General features: G+C 39.4%; 1 protein-coding gene across 4 annotated transcripts in view; it reads right to left on the bottom strand.

The window, feature by feature from the left end:
- The window catches only part of LOC117334864 (paired box protein Pax-5-like), a 73,824-nt gene extending 51,416 nt beyond the window's left edge, over window positions 1-22,408 (bottom strand). For 2 of the 4 annotated variants that reach the window (XM_033894716.1, XM_033894748.1), the window contains exons 1-2: window positions 22,300-22,408; window positions 19,092-19,336 (exon numbers count right to left, since the gene is read on the bottom strand). In XM_033894716.1, the coding sequence (XP_033750607.1) occupies window positions 19,092-19,167 (76 nt within the window). In that variant the 5' untranslated portion in view covers window positions 19,168-19,336; window positions 22,300-22,408. Of the gene's footprint in view, window positions 1-19,091; window positions 19,402-19,580; window positions 20,402-22,299 lie in introns of those variants that run through there. The other 2 variants (XM_033894727.1, XM_033894719.1) reach the window with 2 other exon arrangements.
- Between the last annotated feature and the right edge of the window lie 1,913 nt (window positions 22,409-24,321).

The raw sequence follows: 24,321 nt of genomic DNA, 5'->3' as shown, positions 1-24,321 counted from the left end.
ATAAATGATGTCCATTTGCCTCGTGAGCAAGCTGACCTTGAACTTTGAAGTGACTACCATAAATCATAGAAAAGCTAGTATATATGTATTATATTATAGGCACAACTCACGTGCACCGTTGTCCATGAGATCACCCCAGCCTATCTGGTCCGAACATAACAAAATCTCGGTTGGCATAGTTCAAAATCAAACCCCTGCTGGTTTTATAAACTACTAATATTTTGACAGATGAAAGCTAGCCGGTGTTTAGAATGGGAAACCCGAGATGAAATATGAATCTGATGATCTCGATTAGTGATGTTATGTACGAAGATAGCTCATTGTCACAACGGCGACTTTTACCATGTGTTAACGGGGACGGGAAAATGCTCTGAGGGACCGACTATTAACAATGGAGGGTTTGGACAATTATAAAACTGTCAATATTCAGCTGGGATATAAAATGTTAGGAAAGGACATGAAATAAGTTACTACAGTTCAATTTATAAATTTCATACTCAAATCCCACCACTACAGACGGAGAACGTCATACGTATCGTATTTAAAGAAGATTTTCCTTACCTATAAATCTAGCTAACACATACCCCAACTGACCCTCTTTTGGAGACATTTGCTTAATATAACAATAAGATAGTAGCCCGAGGCAGCGTCTCGACCTCAGGAGTAACGCTGTGTCCACATTAGATATGTACTGGCCGCGGGAAGCTCCAGATTGTATCTGTCCTACACAGGACCCGGATACACCTGTTCTTTTACAACTCCGGTATATCAAATGGAAATCAAACATCTCCCCGGGTTCCTTAATAGGGCGCCCCTTAATAGCCGAGTCGATGTCGCTTTTGTGGTGAACTAGACGACAAGTTATTCTTAGAAATTATACGGAAAAGCTCGGTGAATAAGGCAAATTGATAACATACACTTGAGTTTTAAAATTGGGTCGCTGGTATCGTGGTTCCCACCAAAAACAATACAAAAATACCTGAAATAAGGCTTAGGTTTAAATCATTTCCGTAATATTTTATCCTATACAGCTTGATGCCTGTTTGTTTTTGTTTAACGTCCTATTAACAGCCAGGGTCATTTAAGGACGTGCTAGGTTTTGGAGGTAGAGGAAAGCCGGAGTACCCGGAGAAAAACCACCGGCCTATGGTCAAGTACCTGGCAACTGCCCCACGTAGGTTTCGAACTCGCAACCCAGAGGTGGAGGGCTAGTGTTAAAGTGTCGGGACACCTTAACCACTCGGCCACCGCGGCCCCGCAGTTTGATGCAGCGTTCAAGAAGATTTGAAATCAAAAGAGTTACTAGTGTATATACTAAGTACAGGACATGATAGGTCCGTGATCGCCTGACCATACAGGACACCGGGGACGCGGGGCTCCTGGAGCGAGTTGGAATGAGATACTTAGTAAGAGGATTACATCTGTGCCAGGTAAGGATCAAGTACCCACCAACTCTGGGCGGAATCTATCTACCTGAATACAGGTGTCGAGCACCCCCTCCCGTCCTACCTGCTCAGAGCCGGCTGAATATTTAACACATCAAGTCAGCTTAGTATATAACTTATAGAAAACGAGTAAATTATAACAGCGGGTCCTCAACGTCTCCTGTCGGGGGGATGACGATAATACCGGTATACTTGGTACATTTATGTAAATGTGTGAATACCCACGCCATTGTCGTTAAATTGTATAAGGAAGATTTCTAATGAACGACAACAAACCATCACCAAATAGGAGAAGTCTATTTCAATCTCATGAAACAACCAGACATTAAAAATAGCGCTTTTGATTTGTTCTGAAGTATCACGGACATAAAGGGTTATACACTGTATGGTAACGATATACTTGTAGAACACAAAGAACTTGTTTACCAACATTTACACAAGTATATTAAAATTAACTTCGTGTCTGAATAAACTAGTTCTTTTTCTAAACACAAAACACCAATAAATACAATGTTCCTACACCTGATAACAATGTCACTTACTTGTTCTGTTCACTGTCCTGGCACTAATAACTAACAAAAAGTGATTTTTTTTGTGAATATGTTACCTGCCTTTGGCGATATTTATTATCGTAAATACTAAAATTTGGGAATGTCAAATACGGGCTGAATTCTGATCGCGTTATTATCAAAGACCTTTGTAAAACGAAGCGGAATGCTTGGAGCGAAATAGGAAGTTATCAGCAGATTCGATCTTGAAGGACAATGGCAGGCCAACTGGTCTTTGTTCCGAACAAGTATTCGGATTCTCTTGTGATTTTAGCTAGATTGAGAGATAATTTGAGGTCTATCTGAGAATGACTAAGTTCTGATCTATGGTTAATAGGATACCTGCGACTTTTTCGTGACAACACCACACAACAGGTACGCTACAGGTGTGTATGTCTAGCCCACCCTCCGTAAACAACTCCAATCTTCTGCTATTTAACTCTTTTCTTGTCACTTTGAAACTAATTGGCGTCTTGAAATCGATTCATTCTTACTTATGTTGACGTGTGTCTACTATAGGATACGGGATGATATTTGATATATCGGTAAGTGACAGCTTCAAATAAATATAACACCCCCCCCCCCCCCCCCCCCCCCCCCCCTAACTCCACCAAAGGAAAAAATGACAAGACTAAGAAATAAATGTACAATCTACCATAAAATCAAGAAATTTAGATTTAAGTAATTTGTAAATATTGAACTTCTTAAACTAATTTACAGGGGATTTAAAAATCTGATTGAAAATTCATCTCGCAGTAGTTTAGATAACGAGTAAAATCAACATTTCTAACAGGTTTTGTCTTGGAGACAAGCATTTCATATACAGACAAATATGCCTTCCTCAAACTTGGCGGCCACTATAGATATATTTAAGAGGAAGTGGTGTCCAGTATGTCGACTTATGTACGGGGTAGTGATGTCCAGTATGTCGACTTATGTACGGGGTAGTGCTGTCCAGTATGTCGACTTATGTACGGACAGTGGTGTCCAGTATGTCGACTTATGTACGGGGTAGTGATGTCCAGTATGTCGACTTATGTACGGGGTAGTGGTGTCCAGTATCTCGACTTATGTACGGACAGTGGTGTCCAGTATGTCGACTTATGTACGGGGTAGTGATGTCCAGTATGTCGACTTATGTACGGACAGTGGTGTCCAATATGTCGACTTATGTACGGGGTAGTGGTGTCCAATATGTCGACTTATGTACGGACAGTGGTGTCCAGTATGTCGACTTATGTACGGGACAGTAGTGTCCAGTATGTCGACTTATGTACGGGGTAGTGGTGTCCAGTATGTCGACTTATGTACGGGGTAGTGGTGTCCAGTATGTCGACTTATGTACGGGGTAGTGGTGTCCAGTATGTCGACTTATGTACGGGGTAGTGATGTCCAGTATGTCGACTTATGTACGGGGTAGTGGTGTCCAGTATGTCGACTTATGTACGGGGTAGTGGTGTCCAGTATGTCGACTTATGTACGGACAGTGATGTCCAGTATGTCGACTTATGTACGGGGTAGTGATGTCCAGTATGTCGACTTATGTACGGGGTAGTGGTGTCCAAGTATGCTCGACTTATGTACGGGACAGTGGTGTCCAGTATGTCGACTTATGTACGGGGTAGTGATGTCAGTGTCGACTTATGTACGGACAGTGGTGTCCAGTATGTCGACTTATGTACGGGGTAGTGGTGTCCAGTATCTCGACTTATGTACGGACAGTGGTGTCCAGTATGTCGACTTATGTACGGGGTAGTGATGTCCAGTATGTCGACTTATGTACGGGGTAGTGGTGTCCAGTATACCGACTTATGTACGGGGTAGTGGTGTCCAGTATACCGACTTATGTACGGGGTAGTGGTGTCCAGTATGTCGACTTATGTACGGGGTAGTGGTGTCCAGTATACCGACTTATGTACGGGGTAGTGGTGTCCAGTATACCGACTTATGTACGGACAGTGGTGTCCAGTATGTCGACTTATGTACGGCTCAGTGGTGTCCAGTATGTCGACTTATGTACGGGGTAGTGATGTCCAGTATGTCGACTTATGTACGGGGTAGTGATGTCCAGTATGTCGACTTATGTACGGGGTAGTGATGTCCAGTATGTCGACTTATGTACGGGGTAGTGATGTCCAGTATATCGACTTATGTACGGGGTAGTGATGTCCAGTATGTCGACTTATGTACGGGACAGTGGTGTCCAGTATGTCGACTTATGTACGGGGTAGTGGTGTCCAGTATGTCGACTTATGTACGGGACAGTAGTGGTGTCCAGTATGTCGACTTATGTACGGGGTAGTGGTGTTCAGTATGTCGACTTATGTACGGACAGTAGTGGTGTCCGCCATGTCGACTAATGGATAGCGACAGACATATCGCAATCATATAGGTGTTAACTGTCCAGTCTCTTCACACACTGATGCACATGTCCTGATAGCCACTGGTCAGTCTGGACAGAACGTTGACCAGAAGTGTGAGTCTAGCGTGCTGACCTTCATGGTCCGTGGTGCATAACCAGACAGATAGATGGTCGGTAATGGTCAGGACATCTCGGACCACGATGTATGCACTCCGTCATGGTGTCCGGCCAGTCTATCACATTAATGACCCCTACTTGAGGTCGTTTCACTGTTTAGGATACTATTTTGGATACCGGTATTGGCTATACGTGACTACTCGAGTGTTTCTGTCCTGGCATTCTCACGCGTGACTGAATTATATGATTTCTGTATTTTGATTGTGTAAACAATAACATGGCGTAAAGTCACGTGGTTGACGATGCAACTGAAACCGGAATGAGTACGTATACTTTTAGCCATATGTACTTTACACTAGGAACTTAATATGGGAAATTAAACCTCCGTCAACATATAACGCACTATTTATAATTTAACACGCATTTCCTTTTGTTTTAATAATTATGGGGGTTTGTCAAACGTTGCTAAATTCTGACAAACATGACACTTCGGACATCAACCTGGCATCTCAACAATGGCGTTTGGAGTGTCATATATTAATAGAAAGACAAAGAAATGAGCGAGGTTAACTTTTATGCGGGTTTTCTTGATGCATAATCCAAAGGAACTTTGCTTTCAAGTCATTTTACGTATTCTAGCCCGGGGCTGTTCGTAGTTTCAGTGTGTCAACACACACACGCATACTCCATTCTTGACAGTTGGTATTTAAATCTGAACAAGTATCTCAATGCCTACATGCTCCGTTAAGCGACGTTGCTTTGTTTGAATGAGATATACAATCACAAACGTACACAACTGTCATTCATAAACGTCGCCACCCTCTCTAGACTCCTGAACTGAACCGCAAAATGTAAACTACGTTCTGGATCACTAATGAAGATTCACAACACACCTTACACTATGTATAACAACGCATGATAGGGAATGAGTAGCCGTGTGTGTGGCGAGTAGCTCGAATTGGATTTGGTGCGAGTCTGCAGTAAGGCAATTTACAGAGCTTAGTGACAAAAAGGCTCGGTAAAGCACTGCTATACACACGGACCGTAGGAGGTAAAAACGACGGTATTTGTCGTCATAACGACACAGTCGGACGAAACTGTGTGAATGTAGTCAACAGAATGCAAAAATATCAGAATAAAAGCTGGTCTGTTCTCGAATCACCACAATCTAATTCAATATAGAAATGATCGCGCCCCCATATCGTGAAATTTACAAATCTTTCCGGTCGAGTAATTAAAATTTGTAGATTCCCTTTCTGTGTCTGTCAGGTAGGCCAGACGATGTTTAGAAAGTTGTATTCACCACTCACACCTTTGGCGATTAGGGGAGTCTCGATAATGTAGGCACAAAGCGGCGACTCAATCGATCCTGGTGTTAATGTCTCACCGTGGGTCGGTGTAGGAAGTTCCCAGATGGACACACAGGGAGACGTTATAATACCGACTACCTGTCCTTTACATTAGAGAATCTACCCAACACACGGGCACCGACACAAGTATATAACACGCACACGTAATGACATAGCTATACCTGGTCCACCAAACCAGTCTACAATACAAAATGGCCTCATAAAATACGTATACGTCCCTAGTGTGGGAGGATCTTGGGTTGAGCAAATCACTAACGAACACAGGTGCGAACTCAGACAGTTAACTGTAAATTGCAAAGCAACGCCTCAAAGCGAAGTAAGGCGTGAGAAGACATTCGATGTCAAGTAAGGCGTGAGAAGACATTCGATGTCAAGTTTATGCAAACTCCACATACACAAACGCATTCCCAAACCGGTTACAGTATGAGAAAATAACAACAATTGTAAGGAAAGTAACGAAAAATAAAACCAAACGAACTATGCTGGGAAACGTATTGACCAATAGCATCGCTGCACCAAGGGGATGTCCTCATCAACATGAAAAGGCTTACAACATGTAAATATAAACGCTTTCCCAGCCAATAGACTCCCGTGTAAAACCGACAATGATATCAATCCGACAAAAGATGATTCAAAGTGAGACAACTATCCTCTTTGTAATTGTTTTGGTGTCTCCAAAAATCCCGATTTGAATTTCAAAATAGTTTCGGTTCGTGGACAATCTCATCAGGTCCAGCAGACGGGCACGATATATACGGCATATATATCTGTCCTATAGGTAAAACAGACGAACATGATATGTACTTCAACCAGATATCCGTTCTATAAGAAATGTCGAGATGGAAGTCTCGTTCACATTACACAGCAAGGTGTCAGCCCACCATTTCTATATATCGGAGTCACGAAAGCGGTGTCATGTCTCGTGTTCAGCTCGATCAAATTAAATACATTAAAAGCAATTTAGGAGAGAGCAGCAATGACGAATTGTCAGTCGAAATTAATAGAGGATGTTAATGGAAGGCGGCCTATCTGTATTCCAATCTGACGTTGAGTGTTTGATAGCAAGGTATAGAGCTCTTTCGCTCACTTTATGCATCAGCCAATCTTTGCATTAGTCACATCAAAAAAAGGTTTTATAAAGGGAAGTGATCGTGAAAGGTATTTATGTGCTCCATTCTGGTTTGATTCGTTAGCTATTTACATACCTGAATCATTTTTCAACACAACAATATCTACAAAGTGGACGGTTATCTCCTCGGAGTGCCGGGGACTATCGGGTCGATCAAGGGCGGTGAGCCAGAACCGGAAAGGACCATATCGGGTCCATCACGACTGGGGTTAGAGTAGCCGTACTGCACGGGTGTCCAATCATGTATTCTAATAGGTGTCGGGTCTGCAACCCGGTCAGGTATGGGTGGATGGGGTGGGTGGGGACGGCGGAAGTCGACATAAACAAACTGAACTCTCGTCGTGACATACATGTAGCTATACCTGTTATGTTTAACACGGTGCCGGACATACTAGTAGCTATACCTGTTATGTGTAACACGGTGCCGGACATACTAGTAGGTATACATTTTATGTGTAACACGGTGCCGGACATAGCAAGAACCCAGGGCGGGTAGTCCGTTTCCGCCAGGAAGGATATACAATGTATGTTATGGACACATTAACATCTACTTCGGGAATTACTGCGAAGCTTGGTCGGCATTCCGAGATTTGATAAAGGATTTCCACGATACCAACAATGTATCATCTCCGGAAATGGCCCCACTCAACGGAAGCTAGCACTGTTCCGAACAGCCCAAAAGTATACGCTAGGGTTTGGACTAGGACAACAATTTGACGTCATATTTCATAAATTAGTGAAGAGACAACGTGATATGCTGTCCTTGGCTACATTGGCATAGTATTCCATTACATTATATTGACATTTTATTTCAATACATTTTAATCATATAGATTTATATAACCACATTATATCTACAGCATTGTAGACATAGCTGTATGTTTTTGATAAATTATATATATATTTTATTCCAATACATTACGTCTACATTGTATTTTAAGACAGCTATAGGTGTTTTTTTCAATACATTATCGATACACTGCAATCAAATACACTATGTCGACAACACGATCTTAATACATTGTATTGACACGGGTGTATCCCAGCCCCTTATACGGACACATCCCCACTAAGTTTTTCTACATGGTATAATATTATCCCACACGATAACCACACCATGCCCCACATGTCCAAGCTGGTAGGGCGTTAGAATTATACCTGCTGCCCCCATAACATGATCGTAAGAGGCGACTAAATTTGGGACCTTTTCTTTTCTCTGCTTTCTAAATAACTCTCTTCTTTAGAGACCGACTCACTTTTAGCCTTTAGTCGATCATCTGCCCTTGTGATGAAGGCCTTGGGTTCTGTCCCCTGGCCAAGACATACCAGCGTCTCAAATATTGGTAGTTTCTACTCTTGCTTAGCATTTAGCAATTTGGTAGTTGAAATACCGGTTCACCCGTTGTCAATAATATGTGACCGGGTGGGTTGCCATGATGGTTGTCTGTGGTAGTGTGCTTCAGTGAGATAGCACTTTAAGGTTGTTATTAGTTCCGTGCTGGCACAAGGAGACAAGCACGAATATACCACAGAACACGCACACTCGCCACACGCGCGCATCTCGCACGCTGAGCAGGCCGTCCTGAAATGACCAGAGCTGTTGATAGGACGTTAAGAAATACTAAACCAAATATCCTACATTGAGGCCCCAATATTGTATAATATCGGGTATGTTTTTGAACATATAAGCGTCCTTCCAGAGCCTGGTTAGCCCAACAAACAGCTCTCTATACCTAAACGTCAATAAAATATGCAGCGTAGAGATACGTACAGAATCGTATTCATGTTATTATTGGCGATGTCATATATATGACGATTGTAATATTCCTTTTTGACATTAGCCATTAGAGTGAATGCGAAAGGCTGTTTCTATTAGCTCTACCCGGGACGACATCACTGACTCGACGGGTACGTATTGATCATCACACTTCTATTGTTTTCTCCGACAAAGAAATACCGATTTGAACAACAGGTGGCAGATGTATGCTAAGTGTAGCTTTCATTTTTTGTGCTGTTAGTTGTATTCCCATTTCAATATCTAGCATTAACTTCGGCCATAAAATAACTCGCTCATCGAGCCTAGACGTAAAACACCTCGCTCGGTAATCATTAATTCCAACTCCAGGACAGAAACGCTCATTTGTGACATCTCAAAGCCATTTTTATCCGCCGATAGTAGAGCAGTTCTGAGTAACCTTATACTGAAGAATACATGTACTTATTCTGCACATACATTTATCATATGGAGGCTAATCGCCATTTTCTCCTCATATATAAAATCTGTCACTTCTTGCAAAATATTTTTTTCAATTCGTCACATGTACATTTTATCGTCTTCATTTACGTTAATAAATTAAAGTAACTGATTAAAATCTCAACAGAATTTTAAATTGCCATACACTATCAAAGACGGAACGAAATATCGCCTTATTCACCATCACCCTGACATCATGTAGTGAACGAATGGTTTCTTAATCGACAAAGATAACTCTCATGGCATGACAATTACAGGTAAATGTTATTGTTCTAACAAGGAAGTTACACAACATTAAGGCTACCACTTTTAGGAAAATGTGAAGGGTATTTCCCTCGTTTACATTAATTTAAAAAGACTTACCTTTGCCTAACCCATATGGAGCCTCAACCTCGCTTTCGATTGACAACAAAACACTTTTAAACCCAGTCGAAATCCGGAAATCAAACGCTTCAATGGCGGTCATAATACAAACACGCATCCAATTCTTAAATTTTACTTTTCATAAAACTTATCATCTTGTAAGATATATGATCTTAAATGCGTTTCCATTTCAGATGAGATGGATCAACAGGGCAAACGATCTTTTTAATTCTGACGTGTCTCTAGAGAGCTATCGTGGGAGATTTTTCTTTTGCAAACATCCAAGAAAACAGCATTTTCTCATACATGTTAAAACCTTAAGAAAAATGTAAGCATACGCATCATAACCGGACAATATAATTTTGTTATCTATCACAAGTCAAGTCGTTAGGTGTTCTTAAAAGTGTCTTCATATCACTGCCGTAAACCTGTTGTATAAATTTGATTGTCGTTGACAGAATGTACGTACAGCTTTTGATATAATTTACATTGAACTCTTAAATAGTATTAAAGCATTTACACTCGCCCTTCCATATGTCAGCTACACAAAACACTATTTACATGCAATTCAAATTTAAATGTAATTTGCATACAAATCTAAATATCATTCACATACAACTGTTTGAAGCATACCTTCAGAATACCCTTCAAGTGATAATGACGAGAAGAAATGCTCTATTCCATGCGTACACAGTTGGCTATGTAACGGTATATGGATTAACGTCTATCTAAGTCAAATGATTACCCCGGGTTCATTAAATCCTTAAAAATCTTGAAAACAAATAAAGTAAAATTAAAAACGGCAAGGGAAGAGGTCGGATTTTTGCATTGTGAAATTCTACCCGGGCAGCAAGAGGTAAACAGCTGAAATCCGTCGAATGGCTCGAGTTATCAGTTACTTCCCAATTTAAAATATGTTAATATGGACTTTAAATTCTTACGTAGAATGGTTATATGAGATTATTTAGGTAACCCGACCTCGACAACAGGTTGAATAGCAACGTAGATTATTGGGTTTGGGGGACAGGGGTGTGAATTTATATCGCCTTGTCTATAGATTTGAACACAGCCAGATTTGACCTGTCTTCCAGTTTCTGATGGTCTTTTGGAAGCAGACCCAAGCCTGACTGGGAACAGCTGACAAAACTACACACATAAGCATCGTCTCCGTTTCACAGTCAGATGTCATCCATCATGGATGCTAGCCCTGTTCCCGAGATACCGGTGTCTATACAGCAATATACCCCGGGTGTCCTTATACCGGGATCGTACAACAATGAGACGGGGCTTTGATGGCAGAAAGAGCTCGTAAAATTGTCAACAGTTTCACAGCTTCGCCAAGAATCTCTGGTGGAGTACAGACATTAAAACACTTTTTGTCAAGTGGTTTTACATTTTACAATTACTGGGATTCGTTTATATAGTTTTTGTCCGGTTTGAAGATATTTCTTCTCATGCCTATGTGAAATACTTTGGCACACACGTGCAATGGGGATTAAATTGCATACAATGATGTGGACAAGAAAATAGATCTTAGTTGGACAAAATTTACATTATACAAAGGCTACAAAATGACCATATAGTGTATGGCTTTTAAAAAACCATGTGGTCTTTATAATCAAGTAGAATGATTCGTGTAAATTTCATGTTGGTAGGTACACAGTATCAAACACGAAGGACATATCTAAAACATATCGGTGTGGTTGGAAAATGTGATGAAATCCTTCTAAGTTCCACATCGCAAAAACATGCGACACAATTGTTTTATTTGTTTATCTTCTATTTTACTATCAAAGTGTCTTTCTGAATTATTACCGAAACAAGACACAAACAGGTCAAGTACACAAATAATGATATACTCCCGAGATTTACTTAACGATAGACAAATGTGGATAACGAGACCCTTTTTAGGTCTATATAGTATACTAGATAATAGCTTCCCTGTCATCTCTCCTACTTGCTAGTATCTACATAAAATCTCATTTGAAATGCAAATGCGCGGAAAATATTCTCTGCATTTCTACGACATTAGAAACCGCCATTAATATTTCATTAAAATTCTGAACGCTTATCACTATTACAACAAAGACGGAGCTACTCTCACAGGTGACGGATAGGAAATGAAGCCACGAACGGACAAGGAAACCCACATACAAATTATTTTCATCAAATACAGCTTGAATTATTTATGGTAACAATATTAGAGAACATTTAGGTTTTAGGAGAACGTAAAGGTAGCATGATAGCGATATTAGAATATAAATTTTTATTTCAACGAAGAAGAAAAAAGGAAATAATTTTCATTTAAATTTAATAAAAAGATTGTTTTGTACCCGCGAACCATCAAATGGATATTTATATAACAGTTTGCCATCAAACAGATATTTTCACACAGCATACATGGTCCTTTCTTGAATTTTGAATGTGTCCTGACCTCATCACATGCTGGTGATTCACCACCAAGTTTGATCAAAATCTGACAAGCGGTTTATGAGTAGAGGTCGACATAATTATAGTTTGAAGAAGAAACTCGATGAAGGACGAAAACAACAACTATGGTCTGGTATTATATTGCTCCGAAACGCTGGCAGTACTTTCTTGCACTTCTTCTGAAATGCTAGCAAATGTTTTGGGTATTTGTTCAGATCCAATACCTTTTAGAGTATGAAGGAAACCTAACTTTATATGAAAATTTCAAAAGTTACCCGTAACGTTTGAGATGTTCATGAATAATTCGAAAGTGTTTATTTGAAGACAATGATTTAAGGTAATTATGTTTACAGATTGTTGTTGATGATCGATTGTGGAAAAAAAAACGTGAACATGAAGAACATTTCTACCACAATACGCCGTGTTAATCAACTCTCAAGCCATCAGTTAATCATTACAGCTGTTGATTAACAATATGTTTATACCACACGTAACTCTGTACACATTTGATTGGCTAACACGGCGAACTTTGACCCAAACCGCAATTGTTATTGACGTCATCAATAATCTAATGACGTCACATCACCGGGTACCGGACATCACCGTTACACTTTATTTACATACGCGAAATTATACTTGGCCACGTTTCCCTTTGATTTAAGCCGATATTATTGTGGTAGAAACAGGTCACACGACTCGAAATTGTTGGATATGGAATTTATTTCACACTCGTAAGTTATTTTTTAAAAGTTGCGAAAAACACTCGCTAAAGCTCGTGTCTTTTGTAACTTTTAAAAAATAACTTACTCGTGTGAAATAAATTCCATATCCAACAACCACTCGTTGTGTAACCTCTATTTAACTGAATATAAACACGAGGGCAAGGTCATTGGGGATACCACAAGTGTCCGAGGGACATCGTCCACCGTCCCCAACACAAGTAAACAACTTATATTAACCAAACAAACATCATTGCTATGCAAATCCAGAACCAATTACACGTATACACTTACATGGAATGTTAATCTCTTGTTCACACGTTTAGAGTTAAACAATGCAAACATTTGAAGCTATTAAACGTATTAAATCCGACGAGATTTATACTTTTACTGTTCTGCAAAACATTCGTTTGAACTCAAAGGGCGCTGAAAATGTTTGCTGCTTGAAGCGCTCATTCTGGTATATAACACCAATAAACACTTCCGATGTTTCATAATTGATAAGTTTATTTTCATACACGACACGAAAAATCGCAGCCGACGTTTGAAATTGAAAACGCAACTTTAAACTTCAGGCGTTTGTTTTCAATCGCTACCAATCATATAACTCTAAAAGCACAGCCAACGTATGATCCTGGAGTCATTTGGTTTTTCAGATAAGCGATATGCACAGCACCTAAATGCACTGCTGACGTTTTCTAGTTGGGACTCCTGTTTTCATATACAAGTCCAAAATACGCAGTCGAGGTTTGATACTAGAAATGTTTGTTTTCATATACATGTACATCAACAATAGCACTGCAAGCGTTTTGGTACATTAGCTGTATATTTCAACACTTACAAACACGGCTTAAATTGAGCTACTGGAAACTTTGACGTTCGTTTATATACTTATTGCCAGTTGAATTCTTAAGGAAATGTTTTTCAAACAACTATGAAACGAGTGCTCTTATTGGTCAGTTCTGCACCAGTATCATAGCAATACAAATTCGACCAATCACTGTACATGTACTTGTTTCATAGCTGTGATAACCCGGATCTGGATTTGCATACAGTATGGTCATTACGTAAAATTAATTTTGATAGAGAATCAATGCAGAAAGATGCCCGGATCTTTACTTAATTAGGAAAACCGACCAGATTTCACAAAGTAACGTCAGCCGGAAGACCATATAAAATATATGAGTATAAATATATTTTTATCAACTTCATATTGAAAAAACAATTCGCCTGGTCCGACGGTTGTTTGCCGCTTCTACGACTAGTTGAATATGCTTTTTTTTAGTTTTCTGTATGATGAGTATTTGAGTGTTTTTTGGGTGGTTTTTCATTCGCGTAGGTAACTATAGGCATACGTACAAAGACACAGACATACTCTACCAGTCCCACGTATCAGGGTTCCCCCTAGGTGTACCGACACCGATGGTGTGTGGATGTAACAGTAATTATAGTACTGATGTAGTGAGCCCTGTGACGGTAGCTAATGAGCGTAGTGAGCTGTAGTCACCTGGAGCGCCTACTGACGTATCATCCCAGATGTGGGCCACGCGACATGCATGTTGGGCATGTAAGTACTGTTTTGATGAGGAACCAGCTGAATAGGAATCAGATCGGAAATCCTGACCCAATTTCTACCTTACAAACCAAGCATGTAGTGGCACACAGGTATGACAGTTAGAGGCGGAACAAAGTCATTGTTAATATGAATGATTGTGGCAGTTGCTGAAACCAGGGCGCTAATGCCAGGCATGAAATAATTATATTAAATAACACATATTGGTCCAAATGAAGACTTGAGTAGGATCGCGAACATAAAAAGTGTTCTAATAGGTCTATATCATTTATTTGTTATTGAAAATCCTAACTGACCTTCACTAAAGTCAAAGTCACAATTTCAATGAAGTTGATGACAAGCAGCATTACATGTTTTGAATTTTAAAGCTTTTAAGACCTGCTGCCTTAACATTAACGAAGGTAATTAATTTTATTTTTTTTCATTCCATCATCGTACTTGTTTCTCAGTTATTAACGGCTCATCGACAGAAGTCATTAAGGCCAAACTTCGCTGAATATCATCACTTTATGCCAGTTGGTTTACTTGGTATAAGCCAAACAACTGTTAAAAAGTGTCCACCAATTACATTTTCCACGCGACCTTAAATGCAAGCCAATGTCAAAAGTTTTAACTTCAGAAGGCTAGAGCCTTTAAACCCAGAATACTATTGATCAGATGGTATGGCACGGAACTTACTGGCTACTCAAAAGTAGGCGTTTCTCTTGTACCATTTGGAATAGGGTCAAGGTCATTGATTTGAACAGCCTTTCATCCCAGTTGAATAATATTCAGACCAAACTCAAGTGTAGACGACCCTGTAACGGATGTGTGATACATGTATCTATGATGCCGTCTACTCAAGCCTTAGAAAGTCTAACTAATCTTCACCAAAATCACTTAAACATTGTTCAACACCTAGTGACACAGAGTGGCATTTCTCTAGTGTTCAACACCTAGTAACAGAGGGTGACATTTCTCTAGTGCTCAACACCTAGTAACAGAGAGTGACATTTCACTACACTGTTCAAAACCTAGTAACACAGAGTGACATTTCACTAGTGTTCAACACCTAGTAACAGAGGGTGACATTTCTCTAGTGCTCAACAACTAGTAACAGAGGGTGACATTTCACTACACTGTTCAAAACCTAGTAACACAGTGACATTTCACTAGTGTTCAACAACTAGTAACAGAGAGTGACATTTCACTAGTGTTCAACACCTAGTAACAGAGAGTGACATTTCACTAGTGTTCAACACCTAGTAACAGAGGGTGACATTTCTCTAGTGTCTAACACCTAGTAACAGAGGGTGACATTTCACTACACTGTTCAACACCTAGAAACAGAGGGTGACATTTCACTAGTGTTCAGCACCTAGAAACAGAGAGTGACATTTCACTAGTGTTCAACAACTAGTAACACAGAGTGACATTTCACTAGTGTTCAAAACCTAGTAACACAGAGTGACATTTCACTACACTGTTCAACAACTAGTAACAGAGGGTGACATTTCTCTAGTGTTCAACACCTAGTAACACAGAGTGACATTTCACTAGTGTTCAACAACTAGTAACAGAGGGTGACATTTCACTACACTGTTCAACACCTAGTAACACAGAGTGACATTTCACTAGTGTCCAACAACTAGTAACAGAGGGTGACATTTCACTAGTGTTCAACACCTAGTAACAGAGGGTGACATTTCACTACACTGTTCAACACCTAGTAACACAGAGTGACATTTCACTAGTGTCCAACAACTAGTAACAGAGGGTGACATTTCACTAGTGTTCAACACCTAGTAACAGAGGGTGACATTTCACTACACTGTTCAACACCTAGTAACAGAGAGTGACATTTCACTAGTGTTCAACAACTAGTAACAGAGGGTGACATTTCACTAGTGTTCAACACCTAGTAACAGAGAGTGACATTTCACTACACTGTTCAACAACTAGAAACAGGGGGTTACATTTCACTAGTGTTCAACACCTAGTAACAGAGAGTGACATTTCACTACACTGTTCAACAATTAGTAACAGAGGGTGACATTTCACTACACTGTTCAACAATTAGTAACAGAGGGTGACATTTCTCTACACTGTTCAACAACTAGCAACAGAAATTGAAATTTCACTATACTGTTCAACAACTAGAAACAGAGAATGAAATTTCACTAGTGTTCAAAAACTAGTAACAGAGAGTGACATTTCATTAGTGTTCAAAAACTAGTACCAGAGGGTCAGATTTATGCAATAGTAAACCATGTGTAATTCTGTACAAATCCCAACATTATTTATGTATATCAACATCATACTGATTGGTAACACTGTACAACTTAAGTTAAAATTACACAGAAGTACATTGCACAAGTCAAGTTAACATTACACAGAAGTACACTGTACAACTCAAGTTAACATTACACAGAAGTACACTGTACAACTCAGGTTAACATTACACGTAAGTACACGGTACACCTCAAGTTAACATTACACAGAAGTACACTGTACAACTCAAACTAACATTACACAGAAGTACATTGTACAACTCAAGTTAACATTACACAGAAGTACACTGTATAACCCAAGTTAACATTACACAGAAGTACACTGTACAACTCAGGTTAACATTACACAGAAGTACACTGTACAACTCAAGCTAACATTACACAGAAGTACACTGTACAACTCAGGTTAACATTACACAGAAGTACACTGTACAACTCAAGTTAACATTACACAGAAGTACATTGTACAACTCAGGTTAACATTACACAGAAGTACACTGTACAACTCAGGTTAACATTACACAGAAGTACACTGTATAACCCAAGTTAGCATTACACAGTACAACCCAAGTTAGCATTACACAGAAGTACACTGTACAACCCAAGTTAGCATTACACAGAAGTACACTGTACAACTCAAGTTAACATTACACAGAAGTACACTGTATAACCCAAGTTAACATTACACAGAAGTACACTGTACATCTCAAGTTAATATTTCCCAGAAGTACATTGTACAACCCAAGTTAACATTACACAGAAGTACATTGTACAACTCAAGTTAACATTACACAGAAGTACACTGTACAACTCAAGTTAATATTACACAGAAGTACACTGTACAACTCAAGTTAACATTACACAGAAGTACACTGTACAACCCAAGTTAACATTACACCAAATTGTTCATCTCAATGTATACTCTGTTGTAGAAGATACTATTTTTACCTGGTCACGTGTAATAAGACACATTCAATAATATTAATTGGTATATTATGGGCAAGATGACAAATAATAACTTGTCCATCTGTGAAGAATGTACTAAAATTTAGAATTAATCTTGCACTGGTCATTCTAAACAGTCATACTTGCTGACTGGTCATTTCATGACTGGTCAGTACTAGTGTATATATGTGTGTTTCACTGGCCAGAGGGAGTTTGTATTGTCCACTAGATGGCCAATTATGACCAGTTGTATAAAACTTTGTATACCGTCTATTGTTAAAGTCAGGACTAATACGCAGTCCTTAGAATGTACAGCAAGATTAAGGACATGGGCTTTGGGGCACTTTGTCAGGGGGACTATACCTCCTCGTCTTCTTAAGGCCTAAACTGGACTCCATGGATGGGGATGGTCCTATTGTGGTCACGTAGGTCCAGTTCACAGTCTTGAGTGGGCAAACTATCTAATTAATGTCACCTAGTACCTTAGTCCGTCAGGGGCCAAGTCTCTGAGGGTATCGTATAAGGGGTGGTATTGTCTCCTTTGCTGTTATAGGGGTTCGCCTGACCCCTTACTGTCATTGGATTGGCCGTTGACCCCCTTTTATTACCAAAGGGCTAATCTATTGAAAAATACCTAATTCGAAACTAACATGGATTTGGAGAGCGAGTGTTCAGTTTATGCCAAATTATTCCCGTTATCAATGAGGGTATAGGGGGAAAGCTTCATTTGGCTCCCATTATAAATCCCATTCATCAATGATAATGGCCAGGGAGAAATAATCGATTAAAAATACAGAACTTTGTTGTGAGTTTACAGAGGTTTTAAAAGTAGGACACTTGTCCCCAGGCTGGAGGAAATGCAAATATAGCTATGAATAGCGGTGTGTCAATGGCAAGACTAACAAAACCATTTCTTCTGGAACTCAATAATAAGCTGTCTCGGGGCCTTTTGTGACCAGTAGTACATAATCGCCTATCAAACTCTGACCCCCACAGGACTATTTAGTTATATAACATATTAGTGGTAAAGGTAGCACGTGGTCGCTCTAAACCGACAGGAATGCATTAACATGCGACCATTTACCGACTTGTAAGTCATAACACTGTATATATTGTATACGTATGATATATTAGTTAAACACGTGACAAAATTATCATATATTCATTATGTTTATGACATGGTATTTATAGTAATCATTTTCACATCAAACAGTATGGCATTTTCACGAAATATTTATATGTACATGTGTGATATGTTTGAAGTTAGGTCTGATCTCAAGTGCCTCAAGTCAACATGTATAACATTAAAATCGCGTTAATGTGTTATTATGGGCAGGTTACGATCAACTCCATACGGCGTGTGTGTGTGTGTGTACTATGCAATCGATTTTAGTTTAATAAAAACGTTGTACACTCAAACTTTTGCCAGCCGAGTGGACACGAATATAAACACACACAAACTATGCCAGTTCAGCCTTGCTCCAAGTCGGCCTGCTTCACTGGGAAAGCACACACCGTGGCAAGTAAGACAAACAGGTAAACACCAGAATACAATTGGGAACATACCTTTAGCGAGTTTTCCAGGTGTGACAACCAGACCCTGGGATTCTTCAGTCGTCGTCAGCTGGGACATGTTGGGCATGGATGCTTCCTCCGGTCCAGCCAATATCAGGATTGGGGCCGGTGCTTCTCCTGTCTCTTCAGCCACTTTGAAGCTTTGACAGTTCACGTGCGAAGTTTGTTAAGTTTCCTTGTAAGGAATTATCACACAACACGTCTCTATATATCCCTCCTCGTACCGGTGTGAGGATCTGAAACCAGTGTACATTGGAATTACAATCACGACCCTTATTCACACACCTCTATTTAGAAAAACCTGTGGAATATAAAAACCTATAAGGAGAAAATGTCTCTGAAGTGGAAAGTTGCATTACAGATGTTTGTCTTAGTCGAACGGATGTAGAATAATTAGGTGCTAATATCCAGGTGATAATTTTACATAGGCATAGTTATAGAGGCCGGAGCAGCGAGCGTGAAGTGTGTGGTTATACGTACCAAACCAGTGGGCCGTAAAGGTTCCGAGATGGAGGCCGTCAGCTGAAAGTCCAATGGCCCAGAACCACACAAACCTGTTGTGTGTGTAAGCGCAAGGCATGGACACAAGGTAAAAACAAGCTGGTGACACAGACCCACACAGACATGTGTATCAAGTTCTGAAGAAGCTTGTTCTAGTAATGACAGTGTCTATTTTTACAGTCATGCATATTTAAAGTTCTCCTCGAGTGCTGATTGGTCGACCGTGTCTTTCCCGCCATTAAAATGCATCGTCACTCCTATGCTATTTGTGACAGTGGTGAAGCGACATTCCTAGCTCGACATCGGAAAAATCTATCGCTAAAACTACTAAATTTACCTATATGTGGGTCGTGAAAACTGTACCAACGTCCCTAACCAAAGTTACTAGGTATAGGGAACCGTCCTTATCTCTCTAGTGACGGGTACAGGACAGGTAGGGAGCTGTGGGGGCTGGGGTAAATATTGAAACTTAGAGTGTTAACTTACACAGAACACCTGGGAATCACCTGCCAGTGTACAGGTAGCTTGAGTAGGGAATGCCGATGGAGGTTTGTGTATGGCAGTCCTACATGCCAAGGCCGTCCATTCACGCTGTCGACGACAGCTTGTCAACTTGGCCTAGATGTAGGAGGTTCTTTTCGATAGCTTTAAGGCAATTCTTAGTTTTACCAATTTCACGGATTCGGTCGAGCCCCGACATTCGAAGTATTGTTTAAGATCAAATATCTATATAAATAGCCAACAAAAAGCGTTTTACAGTCGTGAAAAATACTCAAATAACTATTCCGGGAATAAAAATGACTAAGCCGTCAGGTTTTCCTACATTTTTGCTGCTCAGTAAATACTTGTATAAATACTGGCGTTCGAGGACAAAACAAGGCTATCGTCTTTCCCTGTTGTTATTGTGACAATGCCTATTGGTAGAACTGCCCTACGTTAACGTATCCCTCTTACTTTACATACATAGGTGCAGTTTCGAGTTAAGTTGTAACACATACAAACACCTGCTGTTCAAATGACCTGTTCAAGTTGTTTCAGCCAAAGTTCTCCTTTAAATTGAAGTCTTTCAAAGGATCATTAACAAATGTTCACCAGCCGCTGGCAAATCAAGTTTGAGGATTAATTATCGACAGTAAACAGCTCGAAACTAGAACCAGTTCTTGCCAGATCATGTTCTATTCACAGCCTGGGCTAAGAAGGAGTTTGTTACGTGACCCCAGGTCTGCGATCACGGTGATGTTTACCTACAATATACCCCGTATGTCCTAAAGCACGCTATATTTTAAAGTATAAGTTTCACGTGTCTGGTCATATGTCTCAAAATGACATCAAATTTCGACATTTGAAAACACATGCATTCTTACAGGAAATTCTACATAAACGACACACAAGGGCATTCCTATATGAAATTGTTTGTACCCAATCATATTCTGGCCCTAATGGCACCTGTTTAAACGAAATTATTTTTTATTTTTACCTTTACAATTGGCACTGCCATGTTTTGAGGACAACGGTTAGCTTAGCTCGTGTAGTAATCAGTAGGTCTATAGGAATTCGGCTTAACACACTGTTCTGTGAATGAGGCTTTCTTCCTACGACCTTGTCTTTTGTGTTGCACACGGCTATACAACGATTTCCTCTCCGGGTCTGGTATTAAGATACTTTAAATGTTTTGTTCATGACAAGGTAGTTTCAAAATAAGGCACGGCTATATGTGTTAATGACGTATAGATGTCAAATCAGTGTGGTAAGCATTAGCATTGACTTGTCCTATAGGAAAGTTTTTCACGTGTAAATCAAATATAAATGGATCATCAGCCGTGCAATACAACAGCATTTAATAAATTGTTAATTCATGTGCATATATATATATTTATATACACACACAAGTCAGCAAGTATACTCAATCACGTAAATTCATCAAACGGCCTCGCCTCGTACAATCTTTATTTTGAGATGTATGATCCGGCGCCATGCAGCACTTTTACACAGCATGTCAATACCACACACATACAAAACTATTATAACTAAAAACATCATTATATTGATGAAAATAATGTGTTCTCACTGTTCACATACAAAACAATCATTACTTAAACATCACTGTATTGATGAAAATAATATGGTTGTTGTCAACATATTGACATTGGATCTGTAATTACAAGAGTTAAAATACGAAATAAACATTTTTTTGAACGTGAATAATAAGTAACGATGATGAGTTGTATGCAAATACCTACATGTAAAATTACATGTACCTCAGCTAGGAAAGAGGTGTATTCAAACCTGATGTATGCAAATGTGTACATATAGATAAATTTTACATAATAATATAGTGAGGAAAAGGTCTAGCTATGCACCACGTGATCTCTGCCAAGACGTTAAGAACTATACAAAACTTACACAAAGACACACTGATGACAAAAAGTTTAATCCATGCTATATCTACTACAACATTCTAGAAAACGGGAGCGTCGACTTCGCCTCGCCGCCCTGACCCACATAGTCTGTATATATCTATAACAACTTCTTTGTATACCGAGAATGAAAAAGAAAATGTCTCCGGTAATCTGTCACCAAGTTTTATATACCTGTACATGCAGTCGATTGGACACGCTTCATAAAACGAACGAGAGTTGACATGAGGTGTGAGAGACCTACTCAATATCATAACAAAATAATGTCGGAGTTTACAAACCTTTCCGTTGATGCGTGCAGTGGTGATCACTCATCGATGACGAAGGGCACTCGCGTACCTCTTCACTGGGTTCCCGTTTATATTGAAGGTAGCTCATGCGTTGGACATGAATGTTGTTCGGGTGTTGTCGTTACTTTCCGACAGGTACCCGGATTGACGAATCGGTACCGCCCAACTGTCAAAACTATTCGCCTGGGGGAATGGAGTCGTTGAAAGCGAAATAGCTCACCTGTATTTTTTGTATTGGCCTGTCACCTTTCATACTATAGAAAGGCTTATACCGTATATATGTCGCGTAATAATACAAACAGGTAAAAACGTAATTTACCTGTCTTGATGGTAATAAGGTAATCCCATCCTATATACGATACATTAACTGTTGTAAATATCAGCCGCGGATTGATTTTCTGAGCCTTTCTACGTACACACAAAACCGTCAATATTGTAAAGCTCGCTGTTGTACAAACAGTACAATAATGCTTTCATTTCCATCTTTTCTTTTCTTTATAATTCTGAAAACCTCACTATTAGTATTGTGTTTTATGAATTAAGTAATTAACTACTCCGAGGAGAATATTGAAAGGTAAAAGACCAACACTACAATGTGGTATAATATTGTGTTATGGTATAAAAGCTGACGTGTAATTAGCATATATTGAAAAAAGGATATTTTATTGAACGTCCGACTGCGTGCAACTGAAATCTGATAACAAAACAAAAATCAATTTCACATGAAGTTATGTTTATTTGGTACGTAATTCGCGACACAGATATACCATGTGTAATGTAATTGAAATTATGCATTTTATTATATAGACAATAGTCGGTAATACAATAGGATGCACGTGTGAACATTCATAATACTATGAAATGAAAATATCAGTTGCATACCAAAATAAATGTGTATGTATATTTTTCACATGTATTATAGTGTAGCGTCCGTCTGTCCGTCGACAACTGGTTAAAGTTTTGGTGCAATTTTCTTCAGTGCTCTACATTTCAGTCAGATAATGTGTTGCTGTCCTAATTTTAGGCATGTATGTACTTGTTGGGTATAATAAGGACAATATGGATTTAATTTATCTATATTTTTTTCTTTTTTATTCATTTTTTTATTGATTTGTTTTACTCATTTGACACACTAACTTTTTTGAGACGATATTCACCAAGTCGCAACAGCCAATTTTTTGAGACGATATTCACCAAGTCGCAATAGCCAAGGTCATATGAGGATGGGTGTCAAGGAGACGCCTATAAACGAAAACAAAGCACGGTAAGATAGACCAGTGAGGAAAGAAAGGAAAGATTTAAGATTCCAAGTGTTGCAATGGGCCAGAAGATCTAATTTTGATTTCAATATTCCCTTAAATAGGTAACACAGAAGAACATCCCCGATTCTTCAGGGACCCACTTATAGTCTCCCTCTACGATCTACATACAGTGATATACATCGGACCTTATTATTGTGAATGTCCTCTACACGGAACACAAAGGAGAAACCATTCCCGACCCTGCCGGAGTGGGGGTGGGGCCACAATTAGTCGCTTCTAAGTGGCATACAGTGAGATACGGCAGGCATATTCCTTCCCCGCTCCTGGACGGGTCATTGTGGCCACGTCTTTACAATGGTCTGATGATCAAGATTGCAGATGCTGAATTCGTCCTACATTTCCCAATCCCACGAACCAGTTTAAATCATTTGATACGGCCAGGCGGGTATATCATTCATCCGTTTTCGGTGCTTTTTTCTTAATTTGTTTTTTGAATAAGCAATTATTATTCACAGTATTAGAACATATTATATATTTCTTAGTTGTTTAATTAAACCCATCTCATTTCAAGTTTCACCTAATCAGTATTCAGTAATTGGTGTAAGGTACATACAAATATATCGACATTTGGCTAGTAGCTCTGTGATTTTGGGGAAAGATCACAGAACATCTATCAAAACTATGAAGAAGAGTCACCAATATCTTACCAGCAGAAGGAGATACAACAAAGTTAGAAACTTATTGGACCTGC

Source organism: Pecten maximus, chromosome 1 (assembly GCF_902652985.1).
Source record: "Pecten maximus chromosome 1, xPecMax1.1, whole genome shotgun sequence".
Classification (NCBI taxonomy): Eukaryota; Metazoa; Mollusca; class Bivalvia; order Pectinida; family Pectinidae; genus Pecten; species Pecten maximus.
This window is presented reverse-complemented; position numbering and strand designations above follow the sequence as displayed.